At 41.2% G+C, this 24925-nt stretch overlaps 1 protein-coding gene across 1 annotated transcript in view; it reads left to right on the top strand.

Moving 5' to 3' along the window:
• Nucleotides 1-24925, top strand: part of MBTPS2 (membrane bound transcription factor peptidase, site 2) — a 95686-nt gene that overhangs the window by 19974 nt on the left and 50787 nt on the right. Inside the window, exons 4-6 of the mRNA XM_089656057.1 lie at nucleotides 3540-3643; nucleotides 5879-6006; nucleotides 17497-17615. Coding sequence (XP_089512183.1) covers nucleotides 3540-3643; nucleotides 5879-6006; nucleotides 17497-17615 — 351 coding nt within the window. The remainder of the gene's footprint in view (nucleotides 1-3539; nucleotides 3644-5878; nucleotides 6007-17496; nucleotides 17616-24925) is intronic.

Raw genomic sequence — 24925 nt, forward strand, 5'->3', positions numbered from 1 at the left:
ACATTAACCCGTTTATGACAGCAATGCACATCTATGTGGTGGCAGGGTGGTTGAGCTCAGTGTCCAGTCACTGCATATTTGCATTGCTGTCTGTTTCTGGGGCGTGCTGCCTTGTCTCTCCCAGAACTGTGACTGAGCTGTCACAGACAGCTTACAATCAACCACTAATGATCAGATAGGACAGGCTTCTGATGATGTCACCATGGTATGGCTAATCACAGTGCTGCACAATTGGGGGCCCCTCCTACCAGCCTGGGGCATTATGAGCTTTTTAAATTGGAGACGCCTGCTGGCATTAATGGGTTAGAAATAGAAAAAAAGCAGAAAAAGAAGCCCAGTTAAGCGTATTTTATATTTAGATGGGAGTGACACACACCTTTACTAAATACAAAAGGTGCGGAAAAGGCGATCTACTAAATACTGAAGTACACAAGTTATTTCTTCATTACTTGTCATTTGAATTTTACAACATACTATTCTTTTTTATGGTGTTGCAAGCCACCTAAAGCTAAAATGACACTGTGCAGGCTGTCTGTATCTTTATGAAAATGTAAATGAAGCAGGAAATATATGAATTTTCATGCAGAAGTACAGCAATGTCATTGACCTCTAAAGTGTGCCAACAGTATCAGATGGATCTGGAGATATGGAACTGCCTGGTTGCAGATAAGTCCTCATGCACACTGGACGTTTTTACAGCTGCTGTTTTTGGCGTTTTTTTTTCTACAGCCAGTAAACTCCCCAGCATGTTATCCTATGTGTCCATGTACACATAGACTGTAATCAGCGTTTTTTTAGCTGAAAAAAACCCCAGAACTAGTGGGTTTCTAGAGGAGTTTTGTAGCTGTAAAAACACTCTAATGTTGAAAAACGCTGTAAATCGCGGCAAACCAGCATTTTTGGATTTTTTTTTTTACAAAAAAACCCCCCTAAAAAACGCAAACGTGGCAAAATGCCGCTAAACGCTAATACAAAAATGCTGAAAAACTCATGTTTTTAATGTGACTTTGCATTAAAATGCCCAGTGTGCATGGAGCCATATACTTAGAGAAAGGATGGTGTTAAGCCATCTGCACTTAAAGGAGGAATAAAATTTATCACAAGAGGGAAGTACAGTGATAAATACTGAGGTTCTAGATTGGAAGCTTGTGTGGGCAGGTCTCTCTCCTATTGCTATTGCTACATTTTGTTAAGCTGTATGTACTTGTCTTTGGAAACATTTTATGTGCTTTTTTTACATTACTATGTATTGTGTCAGGGAAATTGGGGTAATACATATTAAGTTCAAGGATAAACGCTACCTTTCTTAGTATTTTTCTTTCACTTCCCCACATGGAAGAAAAATATATTTGAAATATATTTAAAAAATATTCTTTCAAAATATATCGCCATATATTTGAAATGCTACAATTTTGGCCATATTCAATATATTTCAAAATATATGGGCAGCACAGTGGCTAAATGGTTAGCACTTCCGCTCGGCAGTACTAGGGTCGTTGGTTCGAATCCCAACCACGGCACCACGTTCTCCCTGTGACTGCGTGGGTTTACTCCAGGTACTCCGGTTTCCTCCCACACTCCAAAGACATTCTGGTAGGTTAATTGGATCCTGTCTAAATTGGCCCTAGTATGTGTATGTATGAATGTGAGCTAGGGACCTTAGACTGTACGCCCCTTGAGGGTTAGGGACTGATGTGAATGTACAATATATATGTGTAAAGCGCTGCGTAAATTGACGGCGCTATATAAGTACCTGAAATATATAAATAACATAAAATATCACCTTCCCTCCTCACCTTCAGGCGCTCCCTGAAAACCCACCTCTTCAGGGAAGCCTACCCCACCCTTACCTAACAGCCGTCCTCCTTCATTCCCCCTACCACTCCACCCCCCACCGCCACTTCCTCCTGTACCACTACCCCCTCCCTCCTAGATTGTAAGCTCGAAAGATTAGGGCCCTCTAACCCCTCGTGTGCTGTTTGTAGTTGCTGTACTGTTTCATGTATTGTCCCCCCTCTATTGTACAGCGCTGAGCAAACCCTTTGGCGCTATATAAACTCGATGTAATAATAATAATATATATACTGCATGCTGAAATGCGTTTTTATTACAAAATATATGAAAAATATTTTCAAAAATCCATTTCAAATATACTGTATGTCTTTAAAGATACAAATCTACATTTTTGGAATGCATTTACAAATATGTATAAAAATATATGTTAATATTACTTTATGTTAAAAAAAATCTGAAGAATATATTTAAAAAATATATTCTTTTTTTTTTCACCTCTAAGCGCCCCTGCCGCCTAGAAGGAGTTTTTAGAGGCATAGGGAAAAAAAAAACTCCAACGCCTGTAAAAGCAGGTGTACATGAGCCCTTGAGAAGAGAAACACAGCGCCTCTGAGTGTAGACTGTAAGATATTTAATGGTGAACACAAATAAAACCACTCACATGTAGGAGGTAAAAGTAGGCTCATAAGGGGTTAAACGAGGCACAACGCCCGGAGTTGTTATCTGGAGCATGGAACAGGATGGCCAGCTGGACAGCAGGCAGCACTGGAAAGGTGTCAGGATGGAGTCTGTAGTGCAGGAGTGGCCCTCCAGCTGCAAGTCTTGCAAGGCCTCATGGGCCTTGCAGTTCCTCAACACCTGGAGGGCCATAGTTTGGACACCCCTGCTGTAGTGTAAGCCTAGCAAGTCTGTGTGGACTCTGGCTGGACAGCAGGGTGTGCTGGAGCCTGAAGATGAAAGCCTGGCAGATTCCTGTGTGTTTGGGAGCAGCGGCGATGGCGTGTGACATCATGGACATGCGACGCGTTTCTGAGCACCGGCGCGCTCCTTTCTCAAACATAGATTTCTCTTCTCATCCACTCCAGAGTCATTGCTTCACACACAGCTCGCCAGGTGTCTCAGACCGTTTGTTCCTCCGCCAACTCCTGATCCCACATTCAGCCTAGAGACTGCAGATTTCTTATTCCATGTGCCTGTCTTCCCCCCCCTTTTTGTACATGAGCCCTTGGACTGAAAGCACTGTAGCAAAGCATGAGCGATGACTAGTATTGACCTACCCTTTCTCAGTCTAGTTCTGATACTTGTACTAGTTGTAATAAAAAATGGTTTGAATTATTTTTTCTTGAATAGGTAATGGCAATAAATGGTGCTTTTTTTATCCGAATTTTGGTTTGATATTAAATTTATATATTTTAACCTCAAAAGCCTAAGATGAAGCTTTAGATATGGTGTGAGAGGTTAATCCATCTCTTAGTTTGATTTTTACCTACTGTGCCCTTTTATTTCCAGTTTGCTTTGTATACTATATTTTAGGTGAAATATGTATTTAATTGGTTCATGTATCCATAATTTGATGTTGATGTTTGAAATTCCTCTCCTGTTCAGCGCATTGTAGCAATGCAGATGGAGACTGTCTGTGTAGATGTAAAGATCCATTTGTCATTTCAGCTGGTCTTCTGTCCAGAATAATGTATCCATAGGAGCGTCTCATATTTAATGTTTTGTCTCCTTACTGACTCGAACAGGTGCCGGGTGTAAACCTTCCCATCAGCCAGCTGACATACTTCTTCTCGGCGATTTTCATCAGTGGTGTCATACATGAGATTGGACATGGAGTGGCAGCCGTAAGGTAATGCGATCTTCCCCTTTGTGTGCTGGGCAAAACTCGGAGCGTCTTTGTATTCACATGAATATTTAACACACGGTTGGCCAGCAGTGTAAACAGGATAAAATATTTATTTGCGATTGTGTCATTACTAAAACCTTCTTTCTCTGCCTATTTTTTCAGGTTTTTAGTTATTCTAGTGAAATTTTACCAAAATAGCATTTATTTTGTTTTTGTTATTAGGGTTTATGTAAGTATAATTATTTTATACATTATACCTTTATGGCAATAATGTCTATGTTATAACCACTGTCAGGTGTTTATTGCTCTGTGGGTCTCCATTACGGAGATTTACTCTATCTAATTGTCCTAATTGAAAATAGTTAAGTTAAATTCTAAATTTTGAGTTGCCCCCAGAACAGGAATAGCAGAGAAATCTTCCAATTGCAACACATGTTTCCGTCACATATGTCTAATAGGTTATCTCCCTTGCATTGGAAAAACACCTTTCCACTTCCTGTTGAGCCCACAGAATAGGAAGTGAAATGAAATCTCTCTAATTAGACACAAATGGCAACAAATACTGACAGCCGTTTTAACCCTTCCCTACTCTGTTCAAAGTGAACAAAATGTTTTGGCTTTAGACAGACTTTAAAAGCAGAACTGAGCCCGATGATTTAAATTGGAACTAAACTTAAATGTTAAAAAACTGCCAGTAGGCAATGCTTTATTGGAGAAGAGACTTGCATTGTCCCTTCTGCAATAAAAAAACACTTACCTGCCTGTCCACAGTCTTCTATTGAATGCACATGCACAGCTTGGCATGCATTCCTGGCATACTCCGGCTGTGCTATGATGAATGACTTCACCTTTGTAATATGTTACATGTTATATCTGCATTTAAGGTGTAACATGTTACAATAATGCGCCTTTTTTTTCTGATAAATGTTATTGCTATCACAAGGGATAAACATCACTTGTGATAGCATGGGCAGTGACAGGTACTCTTTACCTAGAGTTCTGTGGTCTATTAGACCCCGGATGTCTCCTCCGCATTCAAAAGCATCAAAATGAGTTAGGTTTGATCAGATGCTTTACAAGCCTGTTAACGGCCTGTACACATCAAATCAAACCAGAAGTGACAAAATCCTCGTAGATTCCGGTTTCTCACATCTCGTGGGGGCAGCGGGTACAGATGTACCTTCCTCCGCTCTGTGTTCTCCAGGACACCCTATAGCAGTGGTCCCAGACTCTCCAATGCATGGTAAAGCCAGGTAAAAGCTGCAAGAAGGGCAAGGGGCCCCCTTCTGCATCCTGTAGAAGTGATCTGGTGGCTGTAGGGCCGCTCGGATCACTTCTACATTAAAGCTCATCGCCGATTAAAAATGTTGGTACTGGGCAGCCATGTTCAACTATTTCAACCAGGTACGTCATAAGGGTGTGAAGTGGTTAGGGCGTTAGTAAACCACAGCTTGAAAAAAAAAAGTAATGTCATAATGTGCTAGAATGCAACGCATACTAGCACAATAGGAAGGACTTACCTTAAAACGAAGCCATCCAGCGGTACTCTGTCCTCGCTGCAGAGGCTTCCACCATCTTCCGGTCTTCCGAGTTCACGAGCTCCTTCACCTGACTGGTGAAGCCTCGATGATGTCACTCCCGTACATGCGCACAGAATTCTAGGGCCAGGACACAGTGTTCTGAAGGAATGGCACGGGAATGTCGTTCCTTCAGAGCGCATGAGACGGCTGTCAAACAGCGAATATCTCCTAAACGGTGCACGTTATATTCATTTTACCTACAGGTAAGCTTTATGTTAAGTAAAAACATCTGGATAAAACAAAAACTGTGTCTGTCTTCATTTCAGGCTGTAAACCAGTAAAATGTGATTATTTTAAAGGGGGGTGATTCTTTTCTATACTCACTGTATATTGGTACAGCAGACAGGAATAACACATTTCTTTGCTCCTGGGGGTCCAGAAATATGCTATATATCCGATTATTGTGGGAAGTTGGAGATATAGGGGGCTACAGGTACCTTATGTGCATTTCACTTCTGCCTTAGCTGGTTATTCTGTCTATATTCCATTAATAAATCGACCCCTACTGTTTCATACTGTTGTTATTTTTGCTGTGCGGTGAGATCTATGAGCCATCTTGTTTTTAGAATGGTTTCTGAAGCATGTCAAAAGGAACATTAACATTCATAACTATGTGAGATGATTACTAATAAAAAATATTTTAACTCCCACACTGCAGAGAAACGGTCCGATTTAATGGCTTTGGGATGTTCGTGTTCGTGGTGTATCCTGGAGCATTTGTTGATCTTTTCACCACACATCTCCAGCTGGTGTCACCTATCCAACAGCTGAGGATTTTTTGTGCAGGTAAATGTTGTATAAACAGCTTCATACGCTTCTACAGTTTATGTAAACACAATCACTAAATTCCTAAATAAGCATCAATGTTTTAGGGCTAGTTCACTCTAGATGCAGTCCAGTGCATCAAAAATGCATGCACAGTGTTTTCCATGTATTCCAATGGCCCTAGTTCACACCAGTGCAGTCAGTTCTAGTCAGTTTCCAGTGTATAAAAAAAAAGTAGAATATCCTGCATTTTTTTCCTGCACAGAACCATACTGGAACATAGCAAACTACATCAAAACTGCACTGGAACTGCGTGTGGTGTGAACTGTAAGCAAAAACATAACCGGAATGCATCCGTAGTGCCTTTTTGTAGTGTGAACTGCCCTCAGTATTTTCTGGCGTATAAGACTATTTTTTATACTTAAAAATATACTCCAAAAATTGGGGGTCGTCTTATACGCGGGGTATAAAATGTGAACCTTGAGTTTGTTTGGGTCAAGCTGGCTGGATGTGTGGTAATACTGTACATACAGTATACTGTGCTGAACCAAGCTGGCTCAAAACAAATGTCCCTATGACAGATTAATCTGTCAGCCCGCTGGATGTGTGGTATATACAGTATACTGCACTGAGCCAAGCGGTTTCAAAACGTACCGGTACGTCCCTACTGTAATCAGCCCGCTGGATGCGTGTATGTACGGTAGCTGCGGCTACATACAGTATACACTGGGCCAATCACAGCGAGTGATGTATTCTACTAATGAATACAAAGCCTGCTCAGATTGGCTGAGTCAGAGAGGTGGGCTGATGATGTCACAACCTCAGCCAATCCGAGCAGGCTTTGTATTCATTAGTAGAATACATCGCTCACCGTGATTGGCCCAGCGTATACTGTATGTAGCCTCAGCTACTGTACATACACGCATCCAGCGGTCTGATTACCGTACGTTTTGAAACAGCTTGGCTCAGTATACTGTATATACCACACATCCAGCGGGCTGACAGATTAATCTGTCATAGGGACATTTGTTTTGAGCCAGCTTGGCTCAGCGCGGTATACTGTATGTACAGTATTACCACACATCCAGCGGGCTGTATATATACTGTATGTAGCCGAAACTACCGTATTACCGCACATCCAGTGGGCTGTATATGTACTGTATACTGTATGTAGCCGAAGCTATCGTATTACCGCACATCCAGAGGTAGCCATCTGATTTGTAATTTGATCCATATGATGACTGTCTTACAAATGTATCACAAGATGTCATTCATGAACTTATGATGTCAGAGGATGAACATGAGGATTTTGAAGGATTTTAAGTGCCGGTAAGTCATAACCATTTCAATTAAAAAAATCTGATGTTTTTAAATGGAGTTGCCTCGGAAGGGGGGTAGTCTTATTCGGCGAGTATAGCCCAAAACCTATGTTTTATCTGGAAAATTAGGGGGTCGTCTTATACACCCAGTCGTCTTAAACGCCGGAAAATACGGTAATTTAAAAAGTTGTTATCCTAGGTTGTCACTCTATAACATGGACTTCTATGGTGGAGACTACAAGTGGTTATTTTAATGCACATTACATAAGTATATACCATATTCCTGGAAAATGCCAAGGAGCCATCGCTGACGTGTATAACTTGTAGACAGGAAGGAGTGTAAACAGGCTGCATGACATCAGCTACTCTGAGATGCACAAAAGGATGGGAAAAGGTGAAAACTATATTTTATTTGAAAAAACAGATTTTTTTTTTTTTTTTTAAACACAGTGCTTTCACAAATTAAATATTCAGCTAAGGTTTATATGCACCTTTACATTTTCTTGTGTGCTTTTGTTGTGTGGGATTGAAGGGCATCTGGAGGGTGGATGTTTTAAATTCATTCAAGTCAAAGGTTTCATGCATTAGGCTAACTATACATGGTGCCACATAACTTCATAACTTTAGAAACAGCAGAAACAATTTCAGCAATGGCAATTTCAAAAGCATTTGGTATGCAAAGTATGTGCTTTTTGGTATCCCATATGTTTTTCAGTGCTGCTGCCAGACATTTACTTGTATATACATCATCAAACTACTAAATCTAATATATAGAGGATGTTTATTATTCCATTGGGTTCTTGAGTTCCATCTTAGTACCATCTGCTTACGTTATAGATTCTGGTATAGTTGCCAGGAACTTAGTGTAGACCTAAGCACTAATTTAAAGGACAGTCCAGCTTAATGTTGGTGTTTTTTTTTCAGTAGGTGCTGGAGTTATACCACTTAACAGTTTCCTATTTCTCTTTCCTAGTGAGATGTCTGCATAGGGGAAGGTGAACTATATGTGCAAACTGTGCAACTGCACAAAGACCCTTTAGGATATAGGAGCCAATTTACATGAGATGTCATGTGGTTGTTGGGACTCCTTCCCTGCTATCCTGTAGCTCTGGGCATTATTCACATTCAGGGCCAGTTCACACCAGAATTGCACAGGCACGTAATGCACATTCGTGTACGATTCCTGTGTGTTCCTCTGTAGTGCGATTTTCAGTCCATTCAATGGGATGAAATTCACTGGATTGCACAAAAATTAGTGCATGCACTACTTTTTAAGAGCGTGCCCTACCAGATCGCATGGTACTGCTGCCCGCAAACACGCTGCGTTTGGGGTGCCCTTAACAAACCTATGTGGCTTACAGCCAAAGTTAAAAAAGCTATAGATAAAAGGAAAAAAACTTTTATTAAATATAAAAATGAAGGAACACTATCATTGTTTGTTTAAACATTACAAAGAATATAACAGAATATGCAAAAAGGAAATAAAGGCCACAACAATTGAAAACTAACGACAGATTGCAAAAGATAGCAGGACAAACCCAAAAAATTCTTCAAATATATTAATAGTAAAAAGGTTCGGTCCGAGCATGTAGGCCCTTTACAAAATAATCTAGAGTGGGTGACTGGGGACAAAGAGAAGGCACATTTATTAAATACCTTCTTCAGCTCTGTGTATACAAAGGAGCATAGAGGAGCTCTTGTCCATAATGGGCATGGTATTGACACAGCTCCAGATGATCCACAATGGCTCACAATTGATATGGTCCTCAAATATTTAGACAGAATAAAGGTGAATAAAGCACCTGGGCCGGATGGCATACACCCACGGGTCCTTAAAAAATTGAGCTCTGTCATTTCAAAGCCATTGTTTCTAATTTTTAGGGACTCTTTAATGACTGGCATAGTACCACTGGATTGGCGTAAGGCCAATGTGGTGCCAATATTTAAAAAGGGGTCAAAACCTTTACCAAGTAATTATAGACCTGTTAGTTTAACATCTATGGTTAGGAAGATACTGGAGAGTTTAATAAAAGACCACATAGATGAGTTCTTGCTGGAAAAAAATATTTTAAGCAACAGACAGCATGGATTCATGAAAGACAGAAGTTGTCAAACAAATTTGATTTCTTTTTATGAGGAGGTGAGCAAAACCTCAGACAGGGGGGTGGTGGTGGATGTGGTATACTTGGAGTTTGCAAAAGGGTTTGACACAGTTCCCCACACATGGCTAATGTGTAAGGTAAAGTCTATGGGCGTGGAAAAATCAGTATGTAAATGGTTAGAAAACTGGCTAAAAGATTGTATTCAGAGAGTAGTGGTTAATGATTCATACTCTGAATGGTCTAGGGTTGTCAGTGATGTACCCCAAGGTTCAGTGTTGGGGCCCTTACTTTTTAATATATTTATAAACAATATAGGGTTTGGGATTAAAAATCCCATTTCAATCTTTGCAGATGACACCAAGCTGTGCAGTGGAATAACGTCCTTACAGGATGTCTTCAACTTACAAGCCGACCTCAATGCACTGTTTAATTGGACAACTCTGTGGCAAATGAGGTTTAATGTTGATAAATGTAAGGTTCTGCACTTGGGGGCTAAGAATATGTGTGCATGATACATACTAGGGGGGTACAACTTGGGGAATCAATGGTGGAGAAGTATCTGGGAGTTCTGGTAGATTACAAGCTTAATAATGGCATGCAATGCCAAGATGCGGTTTCTAAAGCAAGCAAAATCCTCTCTTGTATAAGAAGAGGTATAGACTCCAGAGAGAGAGATATCATATTACCCCTGTACAAATCAATAGTAAGACCTCATCTGGAATATGCAGTTCAATTTTGGGCACCAATTATCAAAAAGAACATTGGGGAACTGGAGAAAGTACAAAGAGGGGCAACCAAACTGATAAGAGGCATGGAGGAGCTCAGCAATGAGGATGGATTAGAGGAACTGAATTTATTCTCTCTTAAGAAGAGGAGATTAAGGGGGGATATGATCAACCTGTATAAATACATCAGTGGTTCATATAGTGAACTCGGGGAAGAGTTATTCACCTTGAGGTCATCACAGAGAACAAGGGGAACTGTGAAAATGTGGAATAGACTCCCTCAAGAGTTGGTTCTGGCAAGTTCAGAGGATTGCTTTAAAAAAAGGCCTGGATTGTTTCTTAGATACACAGAATATAACTGGTTACTAACATTTATAGGTAAAGTTGATCCAGGGAATATCCGAATGGCTCTTGGAGGATCAGAAAGGAATTTTTTCCCCTGCAGGAGCAAATTGGATCATGCTTTGCTGTTTTTTTTGCCTTCCTCTGGATCAACTGTAGGTGTAGGAATATAATTTTTTTTTGTTTTATGATTGAACTGGGTGGACTTTTGTCTTGTCTTGTTTCAGCCAGACTAACTATGTAACAATGTATTGGCACCTGCAGCAGAACGCAAAGGCAGTATGTTTTGAATGTGGTGCAGGAATACGTACGGAACATGCTTTTCCCGGACAGTTCTGATGTGAACCGGCCCTTAGGGCAGATAAGAATTCTTTATAATGCTGTAATTGCTTCCCTTAATTAAATGAAGAAGCAGGGCTCAAAAATTTTTTTGCATTGGGGCCCTTTGCTGACAGTGTCTATCATTGTATCTGCAACTGAGTTAGAGTATGCACACCTGCCTTGACCATCGTCAAGGGATCCAGCTCTCCCTGTCAGGATATTATTTTAATATTATATAATTATATAATATTTATTTATTTTATGAGAATGCACCAGAAGGAACTGGAACATGCCAGGATAGGCGAGAACACCAACATCTCACATCTAAAACATGTTAGCACGTTAAGGTGACATATAAAGCCTAAAGCTGGGTGCACACAGTTACTCTTTTTTTTTTTTTTTCATTCAACCAGCAGGTTGAATGGGAAAAAAATAAAGATTCCTGCATCCATGTAAGCCAGGTGGATGCTGGAATCCCCCCACTGTGCCAGTGTATTGTGATGGCAGGGACTCACCCCCCCATTGTCAGAATACACTGATCGGCACTTTAGTCACTGATTAAAGGAGGTTTTCCAACAGGACTGTTCAACAAAAGCTGATCTAACTGTCGCCTTTTGTCGAACCGGGAGGGCTTCACACAGATCGAAATTCTGCAAGTCCCTGCTGAACTGGCCAATTTTCGATTCCGGTGCACCCAGCTTTACTTCTTGCTAAGATGTCATTTAATTTCTTGTCCTGTTGACCAAACAAGAACTATTGGAAACTATTTAAAGCAGAACTCCGGTCATATTTTTTTTTAACCATGCAGTGGGGCTGTGCTCCCACTACATGGGTCAGCTGCTTGTTTTTTCTAGGGGTGAGTACAAAGTTCATACTGACCTGACCCGCCAATCCTGTGGAAAATGTTCCAGCAGTGGACTGTTCCTGTCTATGGACCGCGCTGACGTCAGGAGCAGTCCATTTACAAGACCACTGGACCACGGGGTGGCACGAGCCAAAAGGACCAGTCTTGTGCAGGGAGGATCGGCTGGTCAGGTGAGTATATCTTCGGTGTCATGTGTGGTTCACGCCCCTTCCTCCCATGTAAAAGTACTGATGCTTTGCAGTTGGCCATTGTTACATGAGCACAAAAGAGTCCTTAGTCCTGTGGAAAAGGCCATCTGTGGTTGCACCATCCGATAGTACTCTCTTAAATTGTTACTAAACCCACAACAGTAAAATCAGTCTGTATATGCAGTAAGGCATGCTTGTTATACTCACTGTGGAACCTAAGGGGTTAATCCTCCACATTGTTTAAAAATGCTTTTTGATCCTGACTTCTCTGATCCTCCCATTCTTCCAGTGCCCCCCTATTATCTCCTGATAAGACATATGATGTGAAGATACTCTGCACATGCTCAGTTTGGTGTGTATCGATAGAGAGGATTTTTTTTTTCTTGGATAGTGCATGTGGCCAGCACAGGGCCAATCACCACTGTCCAGACAGGGTTCAGGGGTTCTGCATCCTCCTAGAGTAAAAATAAAACTCCTCCTACAAGCTTTAACCAGTGCTCTGCTGAATACTGATAGAAGTCAGTCACAAGACTGCTCTAACTGCAGATGAGAAAAGGTATTTAGCAGTTTATATTTACTAACATAATTGCAGTTCCATGTTCTGTACACTGTGGGGGACCAGGTATAGTGAATGCAGGGTCATGGGTTTAGTAACACTTTAACTGGAAAAATGGTAAAATGCTTTAGCTCTCTGAATGGTTGCAGATTTTAATTGTGCAATTCCAGATTAAGTAATGTCCTACAGCTAGTGCATGTCTTATGCTGGATATACATGTTTAATCTGTTTGTTTTACCCAGATAGATGGATACTTAAAATGCACACACAGCTATGATGAAACTTGTCTTATTATTATACAGGATTTATATAGCGCCAACAGTTTGCGCAGCGTTTTACAAAATGAAGGTAGACATAACAGTTACCATACAATTTGGTACAAGAGGAAACAGAGGGCCCTGCTCGTTAGAGCTTACAATCTAGGAGGAAGGGACTTGTAGTTCAGAGATTCGCACCAAAAGTACATCACTGAACAAGCAGTTGTGTGCATTTTAACCATCATGTCCTGTTGATTCCTTAAAATAGCTAAAAATGTGTTGTCCTCTTTGTTGCTTCAGAAAAGTACTTAGCAAAACCAAGACTAAATGTGTACCCAGACGGAAAGAAAATTGTAATCCTTTCCCTTTGAGCAGAGAATACAAATATCCACTAGATGGCATGCTAGCTCTTTGGTGAATCCATTTAATATTGTCTTGTTCTTCAGAAGAAAAAAAAAGATAAAAAATTTATTTCCTTGTATTTTTTTACAGAAATGTGATTTAAGATACAGTCAGACTATACTGTAACCTACAGCAGGATTGGACACTGGCAAACAGAAATATTGTAATCCAGCATCCATGTATCTCCTTCTCTAACCAGCAAGCCTCATTGCCTCAATTTTTTGCTAGTGTCTTATAAGATTGGGTGCATTTTCCTCAACTTTGCTGAGTAAAGTCTTCCTAGCCTTTTTTCTTCTCTGATTTTTTTCCTCTGGAATTTCAATTAAGATTCCTCTCTACTCCGCTGCTTAAGCTGATCTCTATATAGCTGTTTTTTAGATTGGCTTTTTCTCAGTACTAGATTTGGAGGCCTACATGGACATCGCTTGACTGGATATGTAGGGCTAACCTGGAAAGTGACCTTTGGGCATTAGGCTCTGCATTGCGGCATTTTCTAGACTCAAGTACACTGTGTTAGTCAAAGAGTTCTTTTCAAATCTAGAGCTGTGGCATAGACAAAGGTTGTGGCCCTGTCTCAGAAGAGAAAGGTTGGCTGGACTGAAGCATCAGAAATACCTTTTAAGTTTCCCAATACTGCCAGTTTTGCCACAGGCTGTGGGACCAAGTGCTGACGTCATCCACTGAGTACAGTGACGTGCATGCATGCTCTTTGCTTTTTTCCCCTATTCAGCCAATAGGAAGCACCATCCTGCTCTTCATGAAACATGTGAATCATCAGTCTGTTTCCACTGCCCACTTGTAGTGATCTGCTCACCTCTGGCTGCCCCCAACCTCGTCAACACCAGTTGTCTGGGTTTTCCTTTCTCACTTGGTAATAATGTGCATACAGATGTGCAGAGAACTCTGGTTGCATGCATGGGATGCTGATGCTACCTGCACTGAGTTTTTGACTTGAATATTTTAGGGGATGTGGCCTATTTGGTCCTGACCATAATACTTCAAGTAGCAGTGCAGCTGAAGGATAGAGCGAGCTCATGTTTCAGTGTAAAAGGTCCTCAAATGGGTTGGCATAGTCCCACCTCTCTCCTTCATCTACCATTTTTAGTGGTTTCCCACCATCTCTCCTATGCTAATGGCAGAAAATGTTGCTTCTTTTCCGATTGATTTTTGTTCCATATGTCCTGGGGTCCTTGCCCATGTTAAATCATGGTCCAAGCTTTTGGAGTTGTACACTATCCAGACTCGCGCTCCCTTCCTTAGAACTCGTCCTCAGGGCCCTTTCCTGGCATCCTCCTTTTGGTATGCTCAGTACATCTCCTCTGAAGGGTCTGAAACCTGCAAGGTTAGACTGGGTAGGGCCTTGCAGATGTCTATCAGTAGCTACTTGTCAGTGGACGAGGCTGGACATCTTAAACCCTTGTTAAAAAGCTCTACTTTATTTTTTGCCATTGGCAACAGGTAGGGAATTTACCCCTTTTCCCTGGTTGAGGGTGTGGGGGGCAGTAAGGGAACCCCTCTCAGGAGGCTCTGTCCTGCCCTCAGGGCTCTGACCTCCTCAATCTCCCCCACCCTTGCAAGGGGTCTAGACTCTGAGCATGACATCCACATTGCCTATATGGATCAGGTTGTCCTTGGATTAATTTATCCGTGTATTTGGGTAAGTGGGTTGTCTCTTCCTTCCGTCCCAGGGAGACCCCACTTGCTGGGTAGGAACTCCAGTCTGGATATCTGGAACAGATGGTTTCTTCTTCATTGAGGAACCCTTCATTGAGTCAGCTTCCTAGATTGAAACTTCATTAGACATCACTTTGGTGTTGCAATGCATTCTCCTCTGGAAAGGACAAGTTACCTGGTCTCTAGGCTTGATAACACCAACATTACTGCCCTCAGCAGCACTGTTTTCCTTAGGACTAGGCATTGGAATCTGGCTCTTCTCATCTGATAGTCACCACACCAAAGAGAGTTCTGTACACCTTGAAACTCTTCATCTTCTGCTATGCAGGCAAATACCATCACTGGAGGGCTTTGCACATCCCTGAATTGTCAATAGGTGAAACATCCTTGGTTCCTGCTGTAGGTTCCCCCTGTTGAGGATATAGAGCATCAGGAGGACTTCGTAGGACCTACATGCCTGGGCATAGGTCATCCTTTTGCAGTTGGTCTGTAGCCTTGTGAGGAAGGTTCCCCAGATACCTTCACTTGTGCAGTACCTGTGCTGAGCTGTGCAGCTGAGCTTCCTGCTCCTTACTCCATGGCTATGGATACTTTGGTGGACCGTAGCAAGTCAGAAGATTCTGTTAAACCCCAGACATTCCTCCTGGGTTTGTGTGATCATAGCTTTGTCTACCAGCTTTTGGGGCCACTTCACAACTGCTATGGGTTCCTCTTCTGTAATGATTTTCATATTATTTGAAAATCTCATTAGCAAGAGTACTTTCTGCATGGACAGTTTTCACCCTAGTATAGTAAACTTCTATCCTTAAGTTCTAAGGGTTGTGTGGATAAGACGTGGGCCTTTCTACAGACTTGATTTGTCCCAGGTCCCCCTGGGTGTTGTTCTAGTGTTTTGTTTCTGTTGACCACATCATTTTGTGGGTCTTCTTTTCCTTAATCAGGTTATATTGTTCTGTAAATATAACATCAACATCTGCGCTGGTTCAGAGAGATCGTAATCTGTCAACATTAAATTCTGATACAAAGAAATTGCAAGACATACAAATAAAAATGTAGTGCAAAAGTGTAAAAAAACAATGATTGAACAATTACTGGCCTAGCTAAACATCCGTGAAGCCAGATGTGGCAACACTTGCTATACAATAAAAATAGTATAAAAGGCAAAACATTGTGAAAGTGAAAAAATAATAAGTCCCAGTGTCAAAGAACTTTAAAAAATATCAAAAAGTGCGATCATGAATCTTCAATTGCTAGATGATCAAACGTTATCCATGTGAAACACGTATCATCCCACTCTTTGCTCAAAGTAGGCTTTCCAGATATATTTGACCATCATGTTATAGAGTGGTCAAAATTGGCGCAAGAATGATCATAAAGCAACGACTCCAGCCTCCTCCATGACCTCCAAATGTGGTTCAAATGGCGTTCAACCGCTCCGTATAGAACGTCAATGCATGCGTTGTCAGGCATAAAAGTGGCATGTGCCTGATGCAGAAAGAGTAATCTCAGGATTCTTGGACCAAAGCGTTCTGAACCTCTAACCCAGTGGTTCTCAACCTTCCTAACGCCGTGACCCTTTAACACAGTTCCTCATGTTGTGGTGACTCCCAACCATAAAATTATTTACCCAGTAATTATAATTCATGAGTGTCGTTTTACCTCCAATACTGCTGCTTTCAACACAGTAGCTGCTTTTAACAGAGCAGCTGCTTTCTACACAGTAGCTGCTCTTTACACATCGGAAATATGTGTTTTCTGATGGTGTTAGGGGACCCCTGTGAAAGGGTCGTTCGACCCCCAAAGGGGTCGCGACCCACAGGTTGAGAACCACTGCTCTAACCAGAGAAGTCAAAACCAAAAACCAGCATGTGTATACCAGGGACCTCCTTCCATATCAAGCTGCGCTCTTCTCTTTCACAGTCGATATACTTCTCATTTTCCGGGTGATTTATCGATGATTTTTTTTTTTTTTTTTTTTTTTTTTTTTTCTTCTTTAGAGTTGTTGCCTTTTTTTTTTAGAGGCTATCAGCAAGCGATCACCCACACTATATACACATTCAGTACTTGGCATTGAAGATCTGACAAGTGGATGAGTGAAAAGTTTAAACGATGCGAGAGATCTGGCTTATATTGTTCTGCCTGTTTTTTTTTTTTTCTTACTGGTTTGGGCTCAATGCTTTTTACTTTGGGGAAAAGTCATTTCTCTCTGGTAATGATCTCATGTCCCTGTTTTGTGCATCAGGTTGATCCTCCTTGGCCTTCTCTTGCTCTTTGGCAACATCTCTTGTCTTGCAGGGAACTTTCATCTGGTCAGATTTGGGCCTATGGGCCTCTCAATGGTTGTTAATACCTCTCAGTTGGACTGCTTTTGGACATCCTGATTGTATCTGAAATCCTTTGTCCCTCACTGGATGATAAATAAAATACATTTTTGCACTTCTGTAAAATCTTTTTCTTGGAGTCAATTTAGGGACACAAGTCACACCCCATGCATTTTTTGCTCTTGCCTTTGGTACTGCTTTCCACAAACCTGAGACATTTTGGGTAGAGGACAGATTATACATGGGCTGGCTTACAATTTTTATGTTTGCCATTGTCCAAACCTCTTGTAGGCAGCAGTATAAACTGATTGTATCTGTATTCTTGTGTCCCCTTAATAATGGCTTTAATCAAAATGTTATGTGTGTGCCATTATTTTTGTATATTTGTGTAGCTACAGAGTTCTTTAAATAAATTGGTCATATTGTACTTTTTATGCAGGTGTGTGGCACAATTTCATCCTTGGTGTTCTGGGCCTCTTGATACTGTTTCCACTTCCTGTATTCCTGTATCCATTTTACTACACGGGTGTCGGAGCCTTGGTCACTGAAGTCTCAGAGGTAAAACCTGAAAATAGTCTTTTAAATATTTGTCACTTTCACTGTTTATTTGTACGTCATATAAGCAGGTAATTGCTGTCTAGTCCCAGGATTCTTGTGGCATAACATTTGTATTGCTTAGTAACCTTCTGTACAGTTAATAAGTACGCTTGAGACTCTGATGTCTCTGTAGCACCTTCTTTCGAAAACGTACAGTTATTATAGGTTAAATCTGATGGTTTTGTATGGGAGGCCCAGCCCAATATTGTTTGAGGGCACAACAAATGTTTGTCTTTGCAGCTAGTTAGAAAGTATTCATTTCAGTCTTTGATACTGACTGGTGTTTTAAAAGAGGGGATATGGCTGCTGGTCATGTTGTCCATATTTGAGGTGATTGTAGCTGTATCTGTGCACTTGCAACAAAAACAATTGAGTTGTCCATGATACCTTTTTATTTGCACTAAGATCCATATTTTTAGGGCATGCTTTCAGGGTGAACCCCCATCTTCAAGATCCAAGCAGCTAATTTTTGTTCAATTATCGTGGTATTGTGTGCCTTGAAACAACCAAGCCGTCTTTTTTCAGAGCTGCCTGTCCTCCTTACCGGTGGGTTTTTCTTTGTATCCCAAACAATTGTAAATGATTGAACAGTACTGACTGGCATATTCAAGGCTTTGGATATCTTTTTATATCCTTTTACATCTTTAAAAAGTTCTATTATCTTGTTATGCAGGTCTTTTGACAGTTCTCTTCTGCTCCTCATGACTCAATATCTATATTAATCAATGCATCCACGGGAGAGCTAACAAACTCATTACTATTAACACACAGACACTAATTGCAATTTAAAAGAGCCACAATTAACTTTTAATTGCCATTTTAACTTGTGTGTGTCTATACCAAGGCCAAAAATCCCAGTGTATGTATACGTTTTATCAGGGCCATTTGGGTGATTTCTCTTATCATGATTTAAAAAGAAGCCAACAAACAATTATGTGATAATAAATGGCTTCATATGATCACTATCCTTAAATAAAAGACAGGTTTTTTGACATGCCCAGTCACACTTTTAATATCAATGGCAAAATTTCATGGAGATTTCTGCCAGGGTATGCAAACTTTTGTGTTTGAGTGTGTGTGTCTATATGTGTGTGTGTGTGTGTGTGTGTGTATATATATATATATATATATATATATATATATATATATATATACACATACAGTGTGTGTGTGTATATGTGTGTATATGTATATATATATATATATATATATATATATATATACATATATATACACACATACAGTGAGGAACAGAAGTATTTGAACACCCTGCAATTTTGCATGTTCTTCCACTTGGAAATCATGGAGGGGTCTGCATTCCCACTCCATGAGGAGGCATGGGAGAAAGTCATGTGGTCAGATGAGACCAAAGTAGAACTTTTTGGTCTAAACTTCACTCGTCGTGTTTGGAGGAAAAAGGCTATACAGTAGTACTTCTTGGACCTTGAAGAAGGGGGTACACCCCAAAAGCTTGTCCTGAAAATTTAGATGTTATTGCAAATAAAAAAAGCATTGCAGACAATACTCAATTGTTCATGAGACTCTGAGTCAATATTAGGAAATTAATATGTATAGTTCCTCAGAAATCTTACTTTAGTGGGTCCAGCACTTGTAAGTGGAGTCTCAGTTTAAAGCCAATTTAAATAAAAATGGAAGTCCCTTACTTGAATGGAGTGGTATTTATAAATAATCTTCATTTCCCTGTGAGTAGAGGTGAACTTGGGCATTCTCCGAACACACCTCTGAGTTGAAATTCTATGAAATGCTACATTTCTATGAAACCTGTTTGCTTGTGATCCTTTTGTGAGGTTTTCTCCTGTCTGCAAACATCCTGAGCCTGTGGAAACCATGGAAATGTACCAAATCCATAAAATAATATGGTCACAGGTTGAAGGCATCCTTCAAACTTGCCTATACCTGAACTTCAAAGTTGCGCTTTTTTTTTTTTCTCAGTTTACTGCGGGCTGGGTTCTTCACCGCCCGACAGCACATGTTAACAGAAGGGCAGGATGCTGATGATGTTAATTACTTTATATAGACATATGTCCACATTTAGTCGATGTCAATAACTAAATCTGGTCATGTGTCCATATAAGGGCACTGATATCAGCATCCTGCCCCTTTGTATACAAGTCTGATTGTATTAAAAAAGAGCGCAATATTGATGTTTGGATATAGGTTTGATGGATTCCCTCAACCTGTGACCATTTTACTTTATGGATTTGTTACATTTCCACACTTTCCATGGGCTCAGAAGCTTTGCAGATGTCACAAAGGGGTCAGCAGGTGTTATTGCTGTTTCATAGAATTTCCCCTCAGAGAAAAAGAGTGCCTTTGTTAACAATTGGAACAGTACTGCAACCTCGGGTGTAAGCACATCTACGTACTTACATCTTTGTTCTCATAGGTCCCAAGAACATTGCAGCATTGGGCTCTCTATTTTTGCAGACTTCTGCCTGGGCTGCAATGAATTCACTCTGGCCTATCTCCGCCCAGTGGTGTATTTAGGTTTTGTGCTGCCCTAGTCAACACATAAATTGGCTCCCCTCCCCACGGAGAGACCCTGACACCAACCAACACCCCCCTCCCCATGAAGAGAGCCTTACATTGGCCAACAACACCCTGGCCCCCCCCACCTGAGAGAGCCTTCCACTACCACTGTACCACTGCCCCCCATACACTGGCAACCCCCCCACCCCAGCAAGACATAAGACACTCATCTTCACAGCTCCGGACATCCCCGGGAACAAGGGTCTGCATACACCATCAAGCAGCATGCAGCCTCTCTCAGATGCCACCTGGTCCCCATGCTGCTTGTGTCCCTTCTTTCTTTCCTTCTTTCGGGGGACAGTGCTGCCCCCCTGAAAAATGCTGCTGCCCCCCTGAAAAATGCCGCCCTAGGCAAACGCCTTGTTTGCCTTGTGGTAAATACACCCCTGTCTCCGCCCAACACTTACAACTCCATGTTGGCCATTAAGTCTGTCAAACACACTAAATAATGACAAGTTTATGAGGGGTAGGCACGAGGAGATGGGCTGGTGCTCCAAGGCCTCTTGAAATAAGTTTTGGTTGTACACTGGCACCTTGAAGTGCTTTCATTACAGACAGTTTGCAGCCCTTGCTTTGGACACAGGTGAAAATTAACCACATGCCTACAGGGCACTTATACCACCTTCCTGCTTAGGCCAATTTTCAGCTTTCAGCGCTGTCGCACTTTGAATGACAATTGCGCGGTCATGCAGCACTGTACCCATATGAAATTTTGAATGACATCCATACCAATATGAATCGCACGCGCGGTTAGAGTGGGAGGACGTCATATGACATCCTCCCAGAACAAGAGAACCGCCTTGCGCCTGACATTACATTATATGGCGAGCGGGAGGTGGTTAAAGGATAAGTGCAGTTTTTATAAGAGCCTCTGAGAAAAAAACTCTGTTAAAACCAGTAACACCACTGTCAAACATCACTCTCATTCCTGGCCAGAACTGAGTCAATTATTCTCGATCTTGAATACGAGCCAAGCTCAGAATTGGTTTGGATCATAGGGAATCATGGCAGTCTTTCTCACCATGTGCCATTGGGAAACAAGATGCAGCTCCACCTTCGATGCACCCTCTTAATAACCTTGGGTTCTCTGTTCTGTGCCTTGACTCCAAGAACAACCTTGGCCCCTCTGACACATCTGGTCGACTAAAAGTAACTGCAAGCATGAATAACTACACAAGTTTCTAGTACTTTTAACCTAACTGCTGGTTACTACCATTGAATAGACACACATCAGGTAGTAACTTTACTACTGTAGGGCCCATTCACACCAGGATGCAGTTCTTTGCAACATGCATGCTTTTGTGCATTGAGTTGAAAATGCACAAAAAAATTATGTAGGCTGCATTTCTTCAGAGTGCACCACACAGGACACCATGCGTTGTTCCGCACTACATTGCAGTACATGCTGCATTACGTGCATTGGGGTGCTTTTCAAAACACAGTGCACAAACACTCTTACTGTTAGGGAACACATGTTCCCACACTGCAAATGGTGGGAATGGACTCTATCAGATCATAAAAGTGGAAGTGGAGTATTTTTCTTTCAAATGACAGCTGAAAAAGTTTATAAATTTTGAAATGCTGGGCCTTATGTATGGTGTAATGTGGAGAAATTTGGAGCTAATGGATTAGACCCCACACGTGTTAAAAGCTAACGTTTTTTTTACATTAAAGTGTTACTAAAGTCTGTTTTTTTAAAATAAAATAACAAACATGTTATACTCATCTGCTCTGTGCAATGGTATTGCACAGAGCAACCTCGATGCTCCTCTTCTCAGGTCCCCCAACAGTGATCTTGGCACCTCCTCCTCTTCTTCTTGTGTCCCCATAGCAAATAGCTGCTATGGGGGCATACAGTGTCTGTTCGCCCCCAAGCTGTGTGTCTATGGAGCCACACCCCAGTTTCCTAATCAATTCATTTGATTGACAGCAGCAGGAGCCAGTGGCTATTCATGGCCTATGTGAAGAGGAAGAGAGGGGAGAGGAAATGCAGCCATGTATAGTGCTAAATCTATTCTCCCCTCCCCGTCACACAAGTAAGGGGAGGACATAGAAATAAACACTTTTTAACCTTAATAAAAAAAAAAAAAAAAAAGTATTTAGCTTTAGTATCACTTTAATGCATTCTCTGCATTAGGGTAAAAAAAAACTTTCATGTCTTTTTTCCCCAGCCCCAAAAATACCTGCCCCCGATTTTGATTCAGCGCTTTGCCTGAGAGCAGCAGATCTGCTGTCTCTCTTTTCTCACTGGCTGAGAGACTGCTGTTAATCACAACCTGTGAAGAGAGAGTGGGGGGCAGGGCCGAGCCTCACTATTTTGTGTCTAAAGACACAAGTAGTGTGGCTCAGCATTGAGCCAGCAGGTGTGCCCCAGTAGAAAGCAGCTTGCTATGGTGGCATGCCGAGAAGAGGAGGAGCCAGGAGTGCCAGCGGGGACCTGAAAAAAGGAGGATAAGGGCTGCACTGTGTAAAACCATTTCACAGAGCAGGTGAGCATAATTTAAATGTAGCCTTTACAATCACTTTAATGCATTTGGAAAGAAAGGAGAGTACATGATTGAAAATATTAAATCATTAAGTGGCAGTGTAACAAAAGCTCATCATAAAAATGTGTTGTATAAGAGCCAATTAAGTGCTTACATAATAGCGAGTGCTATATCTAGGGGCCAATGCACAGGCTATTGTCAACCATTGTCTGCCAATAATAGTAATTCCTAGCCTACAGTTTGTGCATATCGCAGTCCATTAGTAGAGGAATCATTTAACTCATTTACATTGTAATTTGTAGATTTATGTTGTGTGAAGCTCCAGTCTGTGGAAGGATTCCAGGTCTGCAACAGAGGTTATGGATGCTCAGTCTTTGTATTTCTTGGTGGCAGCTGTGGCATGCGGTAGGGAAACCTGCTTGTCTGCCTGCATGGGAACAAATGTGTTAGTAGTCTGTCGAAACTGTGGGTGCTGTGGCTGTATGAAAAGAATAGCCAGCAATGGATGTTCATCCATCCATGCTGTTGGTGTTAGTGGATTGGGATGCACTGGTACCATTTTTTGATTGGCGAGTATGAGTACCGATGCTTTTGGTCAAGTACTCGCCGATACTAAGTACCGATACTTTGCCATGCGATTTGCGTCAATACAAAATGTATGGAGCGGAGAGTGGGAGAGAATGGCATGTGGGGATGTATACCTTGATGTTGGCCATCGGAGGATGGAGGCAGATGCTCCGGTTTCTCAGCTGTAGAAGAGGAGAGAAAGTCACGACAATGCTGCACATTCTCGGCTGTAGGAGAGGACAAAAAGCCATGGGATCCTTGCACGTATGACAGCATAGACTAAACGACTTTTGATTGGTCAGCTGAGCTTGAAATCCCAATGGCTTTCTCTCCTCTCCTCCAGCTAAGAATCCAGAGCATCTGCTTTCATCCTCTGCCTGATAGCTGACACCAGTATATACATCCCCACACGCCCTTACTTGCTCAGCATGGGACCGGTGCAGGGACCTTTCCCGCACCACTCCTGTGTGAACACATGACAAACCTGGGTTCACACAGGAGCAGTGAGGAAAACGTATGCGGTTTAGACAGGAATAGTATTCCTGTTCAGATTGCATGCTATTCTTTGATACATTTTGTATTGACGCAAATTGCACCACAAAGTATCGGTTTGGGTATCCGGAACAATTTCATGAGAGCTCAAGAAAATACTCGGTATCGGCGCATCCCTATTAGTGGGGTGAACAAAAATTGAGCCAGTGACCTTAAATCTGGTGATTTGGAAACTCCTTTTGCTCACCTGTTACAGGCACGGGAGGGGTGTGCTCTAAATCAATCTCATTAGGCTCTTTGCTGTCTCTCTCATGCGTAAACCCTAATTTATTGAAGTGTCGGTACAATGAATTTCTTTACAACCACCATCTGCCTTGGAAGTTTTAATCCAACTGAGTGGTATGTCAGGCAGAGAGGGAGCGAGGATTCTATCAAATGAGCGTCGTCAGTTAAAAAAAAAACAGCAAAAAACTCATGTCAATTTATAAATGCATCTTCAGCTTGATTCAGGTGGTTTAGATTAGTATACATCTGTTTTTTACATGTCTGTTTTTTTTAGTTATTAATCATCAAATAGTCAAGTGACAAAAGTATAAACAAAAAATATGTATCTTGTCCAAAAATGGATGACATCTGCTTATGTCTTCAAAAATAGAAAAGAAGCAAATTATATATTGCCAGCGTAGAGTAGATAGTCAAAAATCATGTCCAGACATTTAATGAGAAGATAACATCACAATAGTAAAGTAAAGGATTTCTGAAAACAAATAATCCTGTACTAAATTAAAGTGAACTTTCTGATGGTATTAGTGGTTCAAGGTGTGTTTTTGTTTTATTTTATTTTTTTATTATTATTATTTTGTTTTGCCTGGTATTCATAGGATCTCTGTCATTTTTACCCATTCTGTTGGCCTTTTTTTTTTTTTTTTTTTTTTTTATAAGAGACTGTCACATTTAGGGAGAAATTAAAGTGATTGTAAGGTTTTTTTTTAATTATTATTAGTAAAATAACAAACATGTTATACTTACCTGCTCTGTGCAATGCCCAAACCTCTTCTTTTGGGGTTCCATGCTGGTGCTCTTGGTTCCTCCTCCCTTTTCAAGTACTTTGGGGGATCCCTTGTGTGGGCTTGATCCCAAGTCGGGCTGTGTGCATCTAACCATGGAAAATAAATT

This window comes from Staurois parvus, unplaced genomic scaffold, assembly GCF_062004578.1.
Source record: "Staurois parvus isolate SC_StPar_1 unplaced genomic scaffold, SC_StPar_1.0 ptg000884l, whole genome shotgun sequence".
In the NCBI taxonomy this organism is placed as follows: Eukaryota; Metazoa; Chordata; class Amphibia; order Anura; family Ranidae; genus Staurois; species Staurois parvus.